General features: G+C 39.0%; 1 protein-coding gene across 1 annotated transcript; it reads right to left on the reverse strand.

Annotated features, from left to right (window-relative positions):
• Positions 1-768: 768 nt before the first annotated feature.
• CDC42EP3 (CDC42 effector protein 3) lies at positions 769-7,195 on the reverse strand. Its single transcript, XM_063124262.1, has 2 exons — positions 7,121-7,195; positions 769-3,112 (listed from the first exon to the last, which is right to left on the reverse strand). The coding sequence occupies exon 2, from the start codon at positions 2,816-2,818 to the stop codon at positions 2,051-2,053; it is 768 nt and encodes a 255-aa protein (XP_062980332.1). The 5' UTR covers positions 2,819-3,112; positions 7,121-7,195; the 3' UTR covers positions 769-2,050.
• Positions 7,196-13,545: the final 6,350 nt, after the last annotated feature.

Raw genomic sequence — 13,545 nt, forward strand, 5'->3', positions numbered from 1 at the left:
CTATAGTCCTGTGCTATTCCTAAGTTTGTTTTTAAAGAGCAACTCAACCAGAATTGCTTGGGGACAACAGAGTGACTCAGACAAACTATAAAATGGAAAAGTTCCACAAAGACCCTTGGTCTGGTGCTCAGGGTTACCATGTTCACAGGTCACATACATTTATGCACATCTTCATGGATCGGAAATTACATTAGCTAATGTTGGTTACATTACTACTCCTTTGGTAAGATCCTAAATGATGAACACTTGCACAAGTGGCAAGTGCTGTGGGAAAAGTAGGCAACTCCTGCTCTGTTCAAGTGGCATAAATAATTAGCTGTGTTAAAGAGAAACGTTTAGGTACACCACTATCGATAAATATAGAGCAGGGTTTTTAAAACAAAGTACCTTAAATCAGTGAGCTCTAATTCCTGAAAGGGATGCCGCATTTATTTCCATAAAGGAAGCAGATCTAGATGCCCATTCCTATATGTATGCAGAGGGTATGGAGCCAGTTCACAAAAGAGCTCCGTACACTCATTGCAAAACACGTGGGGCTCTGAATCAAAATGAATGAATTTTGCAAAATGTACTTTCGTTTAATTGTAACACTGGTGTAGGCAACTTGTGTCACAGAGCAATAAACTTAATTAAAGTATGAAGATTACTTTCCTCTTGGCACCATTGAAGCACAGAGCTAATAAGATGTAATGGGAATATAAGGTATGTGTTCAACTACTTCTTGAAATAACCAGTTCCTTTTGAGAGCGTAATTCAGTCACAAAAACATGATTTTTCCACATTTATTCTTTATTGTATTGCACAAAGTATCTACGCAATGCAGGGACATCTCTATATTCCCTGGAGTACTGCTTGCTTCAGCACCTTTTGAGCTTTGTGAGTAGCCGGTGCTGTCCTCTAAACCATAAGATAACCCACTGCAAAATTTTAAGTGTGTGTGTGTGTGTGTGTGTCAAAGTCAATAACCGAGGAAACAAAGCTAAAAGAACAAATACGTATTTTCCTCAAACACGCACAAATATACAATTTATACAAAGTTTCTCCAAGAAAATGCTAAGCAACCTCTCTCTGGTGCAATTCGTGTGTGTGTGTGTGTGTGTGTGTGTGTGTGTGTGTGTAGAACTATTTTAATGTCCACAAAAATAGATCTCAGCTCATAAAATAAGGTAATTGCTACTACAGTTTGTCTTTTAATATCTTTTAGATTGGATTGTCTAGGACTGAATACATGTTAGGGTAAGAGCTTGCACAGGAAGCTCCAGTAACTTCAATGGCACCAGTTTGTATTGGCTACATATATTTCCCATAATAGTTAAACAGAAAAAGCCATTCCCATCTGAGCACAGAGCTATGCATTAACATTCAACAATAACACTGCAGCCAGAATGAAAAACATTGCTAATTAAAAAACCCAACCCTATCATTCTGGGAAGGAGAGGAGTTACATATTAAATAATGTTGAACTAATTAACATTTCACCTTCACTTCATAAATCTTCTGTGTGGCACATGTGGGACCATTAAGAACCAAAGGGTTCCTGAAAATGAATTGAGTTAATTATCCTAACTTGCAGAATTCTCCCAAATATTATGTTGACAAAATATCTTGGTTCTTAGAAAACATTTTAATTCTGCTGAAAATTGTGACATTAAAATATGTCCTCATTATGAGACACTTGCCACATTAAAAAACCCATGGAAACTTCATAAAAAAATAGTTTAAAATCATTTGCTTTTAGAAAATTTGTCAACTTCAAAGAGAGTTGATATTGTATATACACTCAATAAGGCACTATCCATCCAAACAGCATGTTTAAATCCCATTCATTCTCAATGGATTTGATTTAAACATATGCTTAACTCTGCCACTGAAATCAATGGATCTGCACCCAATGCTTTCCAAAGAAGTAAGGCACATTGAGTCAATAAATCTTATTCCCAAAGAGGTGTACATAGAATTGCAGCCTTAATTGCTTGACTTTGGATGGATGGTGCCCATACATTTCAGTTGTGTTTTATATGAATAAGCGAAATGAAAAGAGCAACAAGTTCTATAATTTGTTTTTGTCCATTACACTGAGCACTTCATCCAAAAGTGAGGGGCCAAGGTCAAGTTGCAAAGAAAGGAGAGGTTCTGCCAGATCTGAAAGGGAGTCTTCTGATTTCGGCTGAGTCTTGGTTAGATCACATGAAAGATGGCCGTTGTCAAATAACTCCTCTGTTTGCCATTCAGTGTATTGTTCCGAAAGGCTGGATGAATGACTGTCTCTTCCATTAGTATACCGCGATGTTGGGACATTCCGCTCCCATGTGATGTCATCTTTGTATATTTTCCCATTCTCCAAGTGTTTGCTCTTCTCCTGCAACTTTTCTTCCATTACGGGTTCACAGCTATGCCTGGGATTCCTTAACGGCCCCAAAGAGTCCTGCTTTGAATTAAATGTCACTGGTGACAATAAGGGCAGCATGAGGGCTTGAGAACCACCGATGGCAGGAAGTGATATGGCATTTTTGAGCACCGGAGAAGGCGTTTCGGTAAACACGGAGTCAGAGGTGCTGTTTGCCCTTAGGAATTCACTGTGGCCTTCACACTGGCTGGCTGTTTCGCCCTCATTCCCAGGTAAGAGCTCGTAATTTCCTTGAAGAAAAGAGATGTCTCCAAAAACATCATGTTGCCCTTCTTTCCCAATGTGAATCGTGTGGCGAAAATCCCCCAGAGGTGGGCTGATCATATCAGGAGACAAAATGTCCCTCAGCTTGAATTTCTTCCCTTTCTTATTGTTGTCAGCTTTCAGGTAGATGGGTGTCTTGGCTGGCATCTTTTGGCAGTGTTTGGGGGGTGGGGGAGAGAAAACTATGTTAAAAATTAAAAGGAAGTATTCAAAATTAGTCCACAATTTTGAGTCGTTCTTCTCCAGCAAATCTTTTTGTGTATCTCTGTCACATTATTAACTCCAGTGTCACTTATGAATTCACGTATGCCGCCACTGATTCCTTCTGAGAAACACAATTTTAGAAGCTGGAGAACTTTAAGGTGAGTTCCCTCCTCAAGGTTAAGTGGCTGACACTGGCAGACTGCGAGAACGCTCACTTACTTCCAGGACCTCAGAAACCTGCATGAGAAATAAAATGGGTTGTTATTAACTGGCACTTCACGGTCCATTCAATCTCATATTTGCCAAAACAATTAATAGTGCTCTTGACAGTTCCAGCATGGAGATTAGCTCTATGATGTTGCTTTCCTTCATTAAGCAGGATAAAAGGAATCATCTAACGAGAGCTAACTAACCTTTTCCCTGACTTGGTACATTTTTGAAGCCAGAGCTCCTTAGACACGGTTGCCAAACACAACTCGCTTAATAAGCTGACTATCTTAGTTTCTCGCTTCTCTTATTCTGTCAGTCACCTTCTATCTCAGTGCCAGGCAAAGCCCACACCTTGGACATTCCAGAACCACTTGTAAATATCTGTAGCAAAAAAGTCCCTCCAACATTAAAATAGGGGTTTATGAACTTATCTTTGTAGGCCTTTGAAACTCGAAGCTGGACTATCTTTGTATGTGTAGTTTGCAAGATCAAAGCTGAGATTGTTTTAACAGATGCCTACAAATTTTAGCGCTTATTTGGGCAATCAGTTCAAAGAATGCCCTTACTTGCCCCTCCGTCTCAATTGTGTAATTTGACAAGGCCCAGTTCACAGGCTAAATAGTGTGATATCCAGTCCACACAGAGTGGGTTGCAGGTGGGGGGTTACTTCGCTGCAAAGGGCAATATTAATGCTGCTGCCCTTGCTATTGTTCTTTAAAAGGCTAGACTGTGTACATTCTAGAGGGGTCTTCCCCAATATGATGCCCTCCAGATGTTTTGGACTATATACCCTATCATCCCTGACAATGCTGGCTGGGGCTGATGGTAGTTGTATAGGGTGACCATATGAAAAGGAGGACATGGCTCCTGTATCTTTAACAGTTGCATAGAAAAGGGAATTTCAGCAGGTGTCATTTGTATATCTGGAGAACCTGCTGAAATTCCCTCTTCATCACCACAGTTAAAGGTGCAGGAGCTATACTAGAGTGACCAGATTTAAAAGAGGGCAGGGCACCTGCAGCTTTAACTGTTGTGATGAAGAAGAAATTTCACCAGGTTCTCCATATATACAAATGACATTTGCAGAAATTCCCTTTTCAATACAACTGTTAAAGATACAAGAGCCCTGTCCTCCTTTTCATACGGTCACCCTAAATTATAACTCCAAACATCTGGAGGTCACCAGGTAGGGAAAGGTGGCTCTAGCACATCACGGAGAAAGCTCTCTTTGCAACATGGGGCCTTGCCACCAGTGTTCAAATTCTAGTCTCCAACTTCACTGTATTGTAGCTATTAGTTGTATTGTATTAATTTTAACTCCTGTGCAACTCTGATTTTGCAGGCTGAGTCATGGTGTTGATGCAGAGTGGATTGATTTAAATAAATATTTTAAACCATGTTAAAATCTTCACTTATTGGGTGGTTTTAAAGTACAGTAAATAAATGTAAACATACAGTAAATACAGCACTGCTGGGGGGGGGGAGCTTTAAAAATCCATAATCCGGGGGGTAGGGGGGCATCCAGAACATACAGTTAGTCAATACCTTTATTAGAACCACTTAAAATGCCACAAAATAATAGTGCAAGCTTTCAAGAACTCAAAAGCTTGCACAATCTTTTGTGGCATTTTGGTTTGTCTTAATAAAGGTATTGTCTAACCCTGGATTTTGGATTCCTCCCCTAGAGTCTGGATCATTTAAATCTGGCATTATTATATCAACAAGTTAGTATGCATGTTTGCTCAGGAAACATATGCATTTCAAAATGGGAAAGCTGATTTAAAAGGATTTAAATCAGCTTTCCCAGTTTGAAACTCACGTATTTCCTAAACAAGCATGCAGACTTACTGGTTTCTATAACAATTAATACAAACACAAAAGAGGAATTTTCCTAAACACCAGTCAATAAATGTGTATACCTAAAAGCTAAAAAAAAATTAAAAATTGAGTGATTTTATACTACAAATATACAAAACTGCAATAAATAAATAAATAAATAAATAAATCAAACCTCGCTGCGATCCTATACATGTTTACTTAGATGTAAGCCTCATTATTTTACTGAATTAAATGGAACTTATCTCCAGGAAAGTGTAGGTTTGAAGTTGGGTTAGTGTACACATAACGGCAACTTACAGTGCACTCTATGCATGTCTACTTGGAAGTAAGTCCCACTGATGTCAGTCAGACTTACTCCCACGAATATGTGTATAGGTTTGCAAGCCAACAGCGCAATGATATACATATGTACTTAGAAGTAAGTCCCACTGTGTTCAAAGAGGTTTGCTGCCAGGTAGGTGTGTATGAGATTGCTGCCTAAAATAAAAAGCTGTTTTTTAAATATACCCAATTTAAAGCACCTATTTTACTAAGAACTTTGCTGACAAGTGGAACAGAACACAATTTTTAAATATAACAAAACATGGAGAAATATACAGAGTACATCTTCATATGAACTTTGTTTATGAAATGCTGAGCAGCATCCAACAGGGGCCCTCTGTCTCCATTGCTTCCATTGCTCTTACGGGACCCATCACTTACGTGATGGGTCATTTGCACTGCTGAAAATAACCCTGGAAAAGGGGCTCACCTGTTCTGTTTCAGAAATGGGTGATTCCACTTATTTCGGGTTATTTTTAGAACCGCACAAGCTGTGTTGCACAAGCAGTGCATCCTGTAAGCACAGGGGCAAGTTAGGATATTACCCAGAATAAATATAAAATAAGAGCAGTCTATCTTAATCCTTTTTATCACTTTGGCAATCAAGAAAACTTATTTTCAAATATTCTGTCTGAATAGTAAAGAAATAGCTGTTTACATTTAAAATGATAGGTTGGTCAGAAGTGCATAAAACTTATCTCAATTTATAGGTGAATTTAGTATAAAAGTCACACACATATTTAAATAAATTCTTCATGGATAATCATACATAGGAGAAGAAAGGAAGTGCAATTTCTATGGAAAAGATATAAATTATTGCAATAAAATAAATACAAAAGTTTTCCCATTACCTTTCACAAAAGCTGCTGTTAAAAACTCAGAATCCGAATGGAATCTAAGAGCCTGATTTCCCCCCCTCAAAGAATAATCCTTTAGAATAGATAAAATGAATAAACATATTTATTAAGATAATTTATATCTCACACTTAAGGCACCAGGAGCATAATACAAAATATTTGACCATGAGGTCCTCATACATTTTGAACTCAGTATTATGTCTGTTTAAAGACTAGAGATAAATTTCAGTGTAACTTGAATGCAAAGGATGTAATCCTGTCCATGATTTTGAAGAAAGTCCCACTGAAAAAAGTGGATCTTATTCCCAAGCATACATTGACCCTGTTCAGATGACACGCTAAGCCACGGTGGTTAAGCATCTTGAGCTAAACATTATGGCTTAGCATGTCTTGTGAACCAGTCCTAACCATGGTGGCTACATAAACATGGTTTTGCTACAAAGGGGTTAGTGGCCTAACCACGGCTTAGCATGTTGTCTGAACAGGCCCATTAATAGCAATGGGCATTGACAAGTGTCCCTAACTTTCTACAGGCAAGGGCAAAGTTACTGGGGAAAATAGTATATCTTCATGAGATGGAAAGGAAATGCCCATGCTCTTTCCTTGACAGAATCTTATATATGAATAATTTGAGAACTAAACTTATTATTGAACTCAGTTCAAGAAGTTAAACAGGTAAAATACAGGATAGAGTCTCTAGGGATGTTAGCGCTATGACTTCCTAGTTTCTGAGTCCAATAGGGAACCCATAATAATAAACAGAATATTGACTTATATTATAGTCCTCTCAGAAACCAGATACTTGCCCTCATTTTCTTTTTTAGAAAGAAATGCTTCCCCTAATAGAAGTAAGTACTTTTTAAAAAGATTGAATTTTTAAAATCCAATTTATTTATTTATTAAAAAATATGGTGCAGGCATGAGGTGGTGAGAGCTGGATAGTTTACTAGTGATATCATAGGTGCTATTCAGTCATTTACCAAATAAACAGCAATAAAATATTTTGGCAAAAACGTACTTTCCATTCTCTTTGTAATCTTGTGGAAGCTTCCGTAGTTGTAGCAGAAGATTGTCTCTGGAACAGAAGAACAGAGGAAGATTAATGTTACCTGGAAAACTATCTCTTTTATACTATTTTTGGCACATAACTCTCCAGTCATTGGCTTATTTTATCCCACATGGGAATCCTGATCCCGCCTGATGTGTGTCGTAGTAACTTAATTAGATTAAAATGGCTTCTTTTCCCATCTCCTTGCATTTGTTGTTTTATACTTTGAATGGTTTTCATTTTTGTGAACCGCCCAAAGAGTTCCGGCTATTGGGCGGTATAGAAATGCAATAAATAAATAAATAAATAAAATCTTTGTTACTTTAGATTGATGTATTTCATAAACAACCAATTCACACCTCAGTTGAATTAATCTGATCATTATCACAAACTGCTAAATGTAGCTGGCCTTTGTTCTTTAGCATCCATACTCATAAGATGTAACATTACATCTGATGCCTGTTGGAAGAGGAACACATTTTAGTCAATTTCCCTCTTCCTCTGACATCATGACTGCAGATGGGCTATTGAGAGTACTTCTATGTTGCCAACAATGAATAGGTTTGCTGGAAGCGTTCAAATGTTATGATACTTTTGCCTTATTCTCTGTGGTTAAAGCCATGGTTTAAGATGTCTTTTGAACAGGGCCATTGTCAGGCAAATTCACATAGTCAGCTATATGTGACCATTATGGGACAGAGGCACCATGAGCTGAATATTTCAGGAGATTTTAATTTTATTTGTTTTTACATGGGTATCCAACCCTTCATACAACCAGCAAGGTATTTTGGTCTTACAACAATCCTTTTTGGGAGGTTAAGCTAAGCATGACCATTGCTAATTGTAATCAAGGTTGGGCTCTTGCCAAGAACCAAGGCCAGTTTAGTTTACTATCCTCCACTTAACCTTGAGTATGGTGTCCTGGAGTGACTTGAATTCAAAACCCCACTCCCTCATAAGCACACTGGATAACCTTGGACCAGTCTCTCTCTCTCTCTCTGCCTTGCCTACCTCACAGAATGTCAACACTCTGGCATGAAGTAAAATAGTGGATTAAGCTGATACTGTCAACTTGCATACATTTTTTCTACTGTCCCATTGTAGGCTACATTTCCTGCAGTTTGTTCCCTCCCAAAATATGTTGAATGAATGAAATCTAGACTATCCAGCTCTAGTAGCTAAATGCATATTTTTTACAACACAGTACTACACAAAGTAAGGTGTGTGTGAGTCACAGATTGTCTATGAGACATTCATTGTATTAGGAGAAGAATCCAAGAAAGTGGATTTAATTTGAAGTACTGAGATCAGTTTTCGATTCCACACTTGACAAATTAACACAGTTTTTTTTTTTAAAAAAATACTCCCAAAATAGACTGTTGAATGCAATTTATTTTCTTTTTCTTATGCTTAATTAATTCATTTATCAGTAAATATCTACAAGATCAGGCTGCAAAATGCTGAAATGTTCATTTTATTACACTGAAACATCATAACGCACTCGCTCCCCCCTCTCCAAATGTACTGTACATAAACCTGAAATTCTCCACAATACTCCCATGTATCTGATTAAGTGGACTATAATGCACAAAAGCATGTACCAGACTAAATGGGTTAGTCTTTAAGTAGAGTGACCATATTTTGGAAACCAAAAAGGAGGACAACATGGTCACCCCCAAGGGGGGGTGTCCAGTACCAAGGGGGCGTGCCCACCCAAACATAGCCTGGGTCACATGTCTGATTTTATAGCACACGTTTAAGACAAATCTGTTCTACATAACATCTTAATGTTAAAATCATTGAAATAAAGAACAAGTGAGAGATTCAGTGTATCTGAAATTAACTTCACTCACTCCTACTTTTGTAGGTTTTGCTGTACTTTGAAGCTTTTGCTATACTCTCTGTGTTACATTCTCCCCTTCCCTCAAATATCTTTTCTGACTGTATCTTCACTCATTGCAAGCTGCTGTTGTTGTTAACAGGGTTTGCTACTGGCCCCAGATCTGTTTCAAATTTGGTATGGCTAAAGCTCTACCTAAAAACTATCATGGTGCCAACTTTCAGGTCTTTATCTTTAAAAATGACAGTTTAAAAAATAATAATTTTAAAACCTCATTTTTTAAAAAATTCCTAAAAAAATCAATGGATGAACGGATCTGTTTCAAATTTGGTGTGGCTAAAGCTCTACCTAAATCCTATCATGGTACAAAGTTTCATCTCTTTATCTTTAAAAATGATGATTTTAAAAATAATAATTTTAAAACCTCAATTTTTAAAAAATTCCTAAAACATCAATGGATGAACGGATCTGTTTCAAATTTGGTATGACTAAAGCCCTTCCTAAGAGCTACTATTGTGCCAAGTTTCATGTCTTTAGCTTAAAAAGTGATGGAGTTATAAGCATTTTTGTTAATTCCCATTAGAGCTGTTCTTTGGGAAAAAATCTGGATTTCCCCTCCCCCTCCCGGATTTGCCATCAAAAACCCCGACAAATCCGGGCAAATCCGGTCATGTGGTTACCCTACTTTAAGGTATGATCATATTGTAAAGGATGTGATCACTTAACTTTTTTAATGGAAAAAAAGAACAGCAGTCTTTAAAAGTACTGCACACACACACTCCTCTGCCCCAAATTTTTCTTTCATTTGGGATTAGAGGTTCAAATTTCTGAACCGCATTTCAATAAAATATTTATTTCTGATGAGCCTTGTTGAAGTCACTTGGCCCTGTACAGGAGAAATACACCTTCTTTCATAAGATGTAAGATAAGAGAATAAATATGCTACAAAGAATTTTATCTTAGACCTAATTAAGATTTTGAGCATTTCATGTTTGCTGAACCTGAAAGTGAAGAGTCAGGGATGCTATAGCAATCTTTCAGATACCAAAGGTGACAAATTGAAAGGTGTGAAATGCTTTAATCAGTTCTCACGGAGAAATTTCATTCTGGCTTGGAATACTCAGAATCTTCAGAACAAAGGAGGGTGCGGCTGTGAAGAGGGTCCTGCAACACAGATGGTGTTCCAGGGGTATTAGGAGAAGCATCAAAGGATTGAGATTTTGCATGAGATACTAAGGTCAGTTTTGTATTCCACATTTGAAGAAGGATATTGACAAAACAGGAGAATTTAGAAGAGAGTCACAGGGATCATGAGCTCCATTTATTTATTTATTTGTTGAGATTCATACCGCACCCTTCAAACCTTTTCTCAGGGGTCTTACAATCATATACAAGCAGGCTAAAATTTAACACTGTCAGCAAGGCAAGCCATGCTAAACCTAAAAAAATTCATGTTAATCATTTAAAATATTTATTGCATGTTCATGGCAAAGTTAAGCATTCATAATTTCCAATTATTTCAGTGGCACATGGTTCAAGGTAGTTATGCTTAATAGCTTTTAGCACATTCTTAAATCTCTCCCATTGTAATACATGGGGCTGAGAAATCATTGACTTTTTGTCTGGATAGTACCCTTAAATGTTGTTAGAAGGAAGAGGGAGTATAATTGTTTAGTGGATCCACCAAGGAGAAAATAAGGAGAAAGGAGGTTGAGTTATGAGTAAATTTAAGATTAATGTTTAGGGCAATTATTAATCTTTCATCAATTAAAGAAGTTGCTTGAGGAAGGTCACACGATCTACTTTAACCAAGTGTGACTGAACCAGATGACTGTTGTATGATTTCACTGTATTTTTGACTCAAGAGAAATACTTAAGAATCATATAGCTGATATATTAGAATGGAAGTATATGATATTTTTTTATATATTTCCTTGTTACATTTATATTCCACATTCCTCCAAGGAGCCAAGAGAGTGTACATGATCCTCTTCCTTCCCATTTTATCCTCACAACTTATGAAGGAGGTTAGGCTGAGAGAAGTGAGCTCCACAGCTCAGTTGGAACTAGAACCCAGAACTCCTGACACCCAGTCTGACACTCTAACCCACTACACAACATTGCCCTTCACACCACACTAGCTTTCATATACATAAAACTGTCAATTGTTCATGTAATTACCCTTAATTAAAAACAAACATGGATGTTGCTGGGATGAAATATTAATGGCATAAAGATATATAAATAAGTTAGTGCAAGAGTGTGCAGACTTTTGGTGTGGAGAATGTGGATAGGGAGTCATTTTTCTCCCTCTCTCAAAATACTAGAACCCGGGGACATCCCATGAAGCTTATTGGGGGGAGATTCAGGACAAATAAAAGGAAGTACTTCACACAGCGCATAGTTAAATTATGGAATTCTCTACCACAATGGCCACCAATTTGGCTGGCTTTAAAAGGGGGTTGGATAAATTCCTGGAGGCGAAGGCTATCAATGGCTACCAGCCCTGATGGTTGTGTGCTACCTCCATTACCTGAGGCAGTAAGCCTGTGTGCACCAGTTGCTGGGGAACATTGGTGGGAGGGTGCTGTTGCACCATCTCCTGCTCTGTTGGTCCCTGGTTGACAGCTGGTTGGCCACTGTAAGAACAGAGTGCTGAACTAGATGGACCCTCGGTCTGATCCAGCAGGGCTCTAGACTTCAGACTTATGGAATCTACTTTACTAGAACTTGGAAATCCATCAGCTATTGTCTGGTGCAAAAGTCATAGGCCTCATCTTGATGAGAATGAGAGGAAACACTTTGCTCTTATTCTCCACTGAATGTTGAAATCGGCTCTGCTCTATCAATGTTACACAGCAGAGCCAGCTGTCCTTAAAACCTGTTTTTTCAGTGCTTGGAAAAACATACTTCCAGGAGACTGGGGCAGGGCAGAACCAACATCATCAATGAGAGAGACTTGTCACTCGTCCGTCTCCAGGCTTTCACTGCTACGTTGTATGAATGGGGATGAGAATGGGAAGGAACTTATGCCACAGATCTCTATTTTTACAAACCGGAGAATGTGCAGCTGTGCAACGGCAAAGTAAAGAATAAAAGCTTCCTCTAGAAATGCACAGTTTTTATAAACCGGAAATACGCAGCTGTGCAGGAACAAAGTAAAAAATAGAAGCTCCCACTAGAAAAGTGCAGTTTTAGATATGGATTGGGGTGAACTAACATGGCAGAGAAGTTAAGTAAGGCAGTATCGATCTAAATAACAATGGAACGGCCTAGGAAAAGGAGTGATGGGGAAGGGGAAGGGGAAGCCCCACACCTTGAGAGTACCCACCACCCAATAGGGCGGTATATAAATGTAATCAATCAATCAAAATTTGCCCCATTTCCAACAAACTGTCACTGAGTTATAGCTTCCTACCCTATTCTCTCCGTATAATTAACACAACATCAGAGAAGCGAAGCTAAATAACACAACATCGGAGAAGCTAAATATCAGAGAAGCGAATTAACGCAGCATCAGAGCAGCAAAGTAGGCAGCAATAAGGAAGTGTCTAATTACAGCTCTCAATGGACTGGGAGATGGAGTGATGGGGGCATGGGGCAGCCCCACCCTTTGACCACGTCACGGCCAGGTCACAGGCATGCCCAGGATTTAATGCGGATGAACAGGGGCACATTGTAGAACAAGCGCATGGGAGCCACTTCAACTAAAAAGAACACAATAAAATGATTCTGCGATACTGTGACTTTTCAAGGCAGAAGTGGCTGGTTAGGTGCGCGCTGGCCACGATGTCATCTGTCGCAAAGGACCTGACAACACACCCAACCTACAGGAAAAAAACCGTCAAGACAGCCCCATAAACTTAGAATTAAATAATTCTGAACCCAGAAATTTGTTTTGCGTATAAGAACTGAATGGAGCTCATGATCTTTCCACACAAAATCCACCCTGCTTTACCCGAGCTTTCTTCCTTTCAGCAATATAATTTAATGAGTGTGGGGAGAGGGAGTTCTTTTGATGCTGCTATTGTTGAGCAGTTGGGAATCAGAAATCTCTGCTGATCAACTTCAAATCACCAGGGGATGTCTTGACGACGATGCTTTGCCATTTGTTCCCTTGAAAACCTGCAGCATTGCAGCTGCAGGTGGGAATGGCAAATCTCCACAGCAGGAGGAAGCACAGGTTTTCTGGCGAGCTTGCCCTCTGCCCAGCCTTCCCATGCATCCCCCGACATACCCTGGGCCTCAGTCCATCCCCAGAACAGCCTCAATCTGAAGGGAAGCCAGTCCCGACAGACAGTAAAGAAGGTGCTGACCTTGGAGTAAAGGAAAAAGTCACGGTAAGTCAACACTTTTAAAATACACACTTTTGTGGGGAAAGCCCGTTGTGGCTGCGAGTTGGCAGCTGTGTCGTAGAAACAATGCAGCACCACTGCGCAGCCACCATGGGGTATACAGGGTGTATAGACAAGCCCTCAGAGATCTAGAGCTTCTTTACATGAGCGATTTATTGCACGCTCGTGATTGGTCACTGTTGGAAGTTACGGGTCTTTTT

The sequence above is a fragment of the Elgaria multicarinata genome, chromosome 4, assembly GCF_023053635.1.
Source record: "Elgaria multicarinata webbii isolate HBS135686 ecotype San Diego chromosome 4, rElgMul1.1.pri, whole genome shotgun sequence".
NCBI lineage: Eukaryota > Metazoa > Chordata > Lepidosauria > Squamata > Anguidae > Elgaria > Elgaria multicarinata.

Excerpts from the sequence above, each read along its gene's own strand:
- CDC42EP3 (XM_063124262.1), bottom strand. The coding sequence starts at position 2,818 with ATGCCAGCCAAGACACCCATCTACCTGAAAGCTGACAACAATAAGAAA.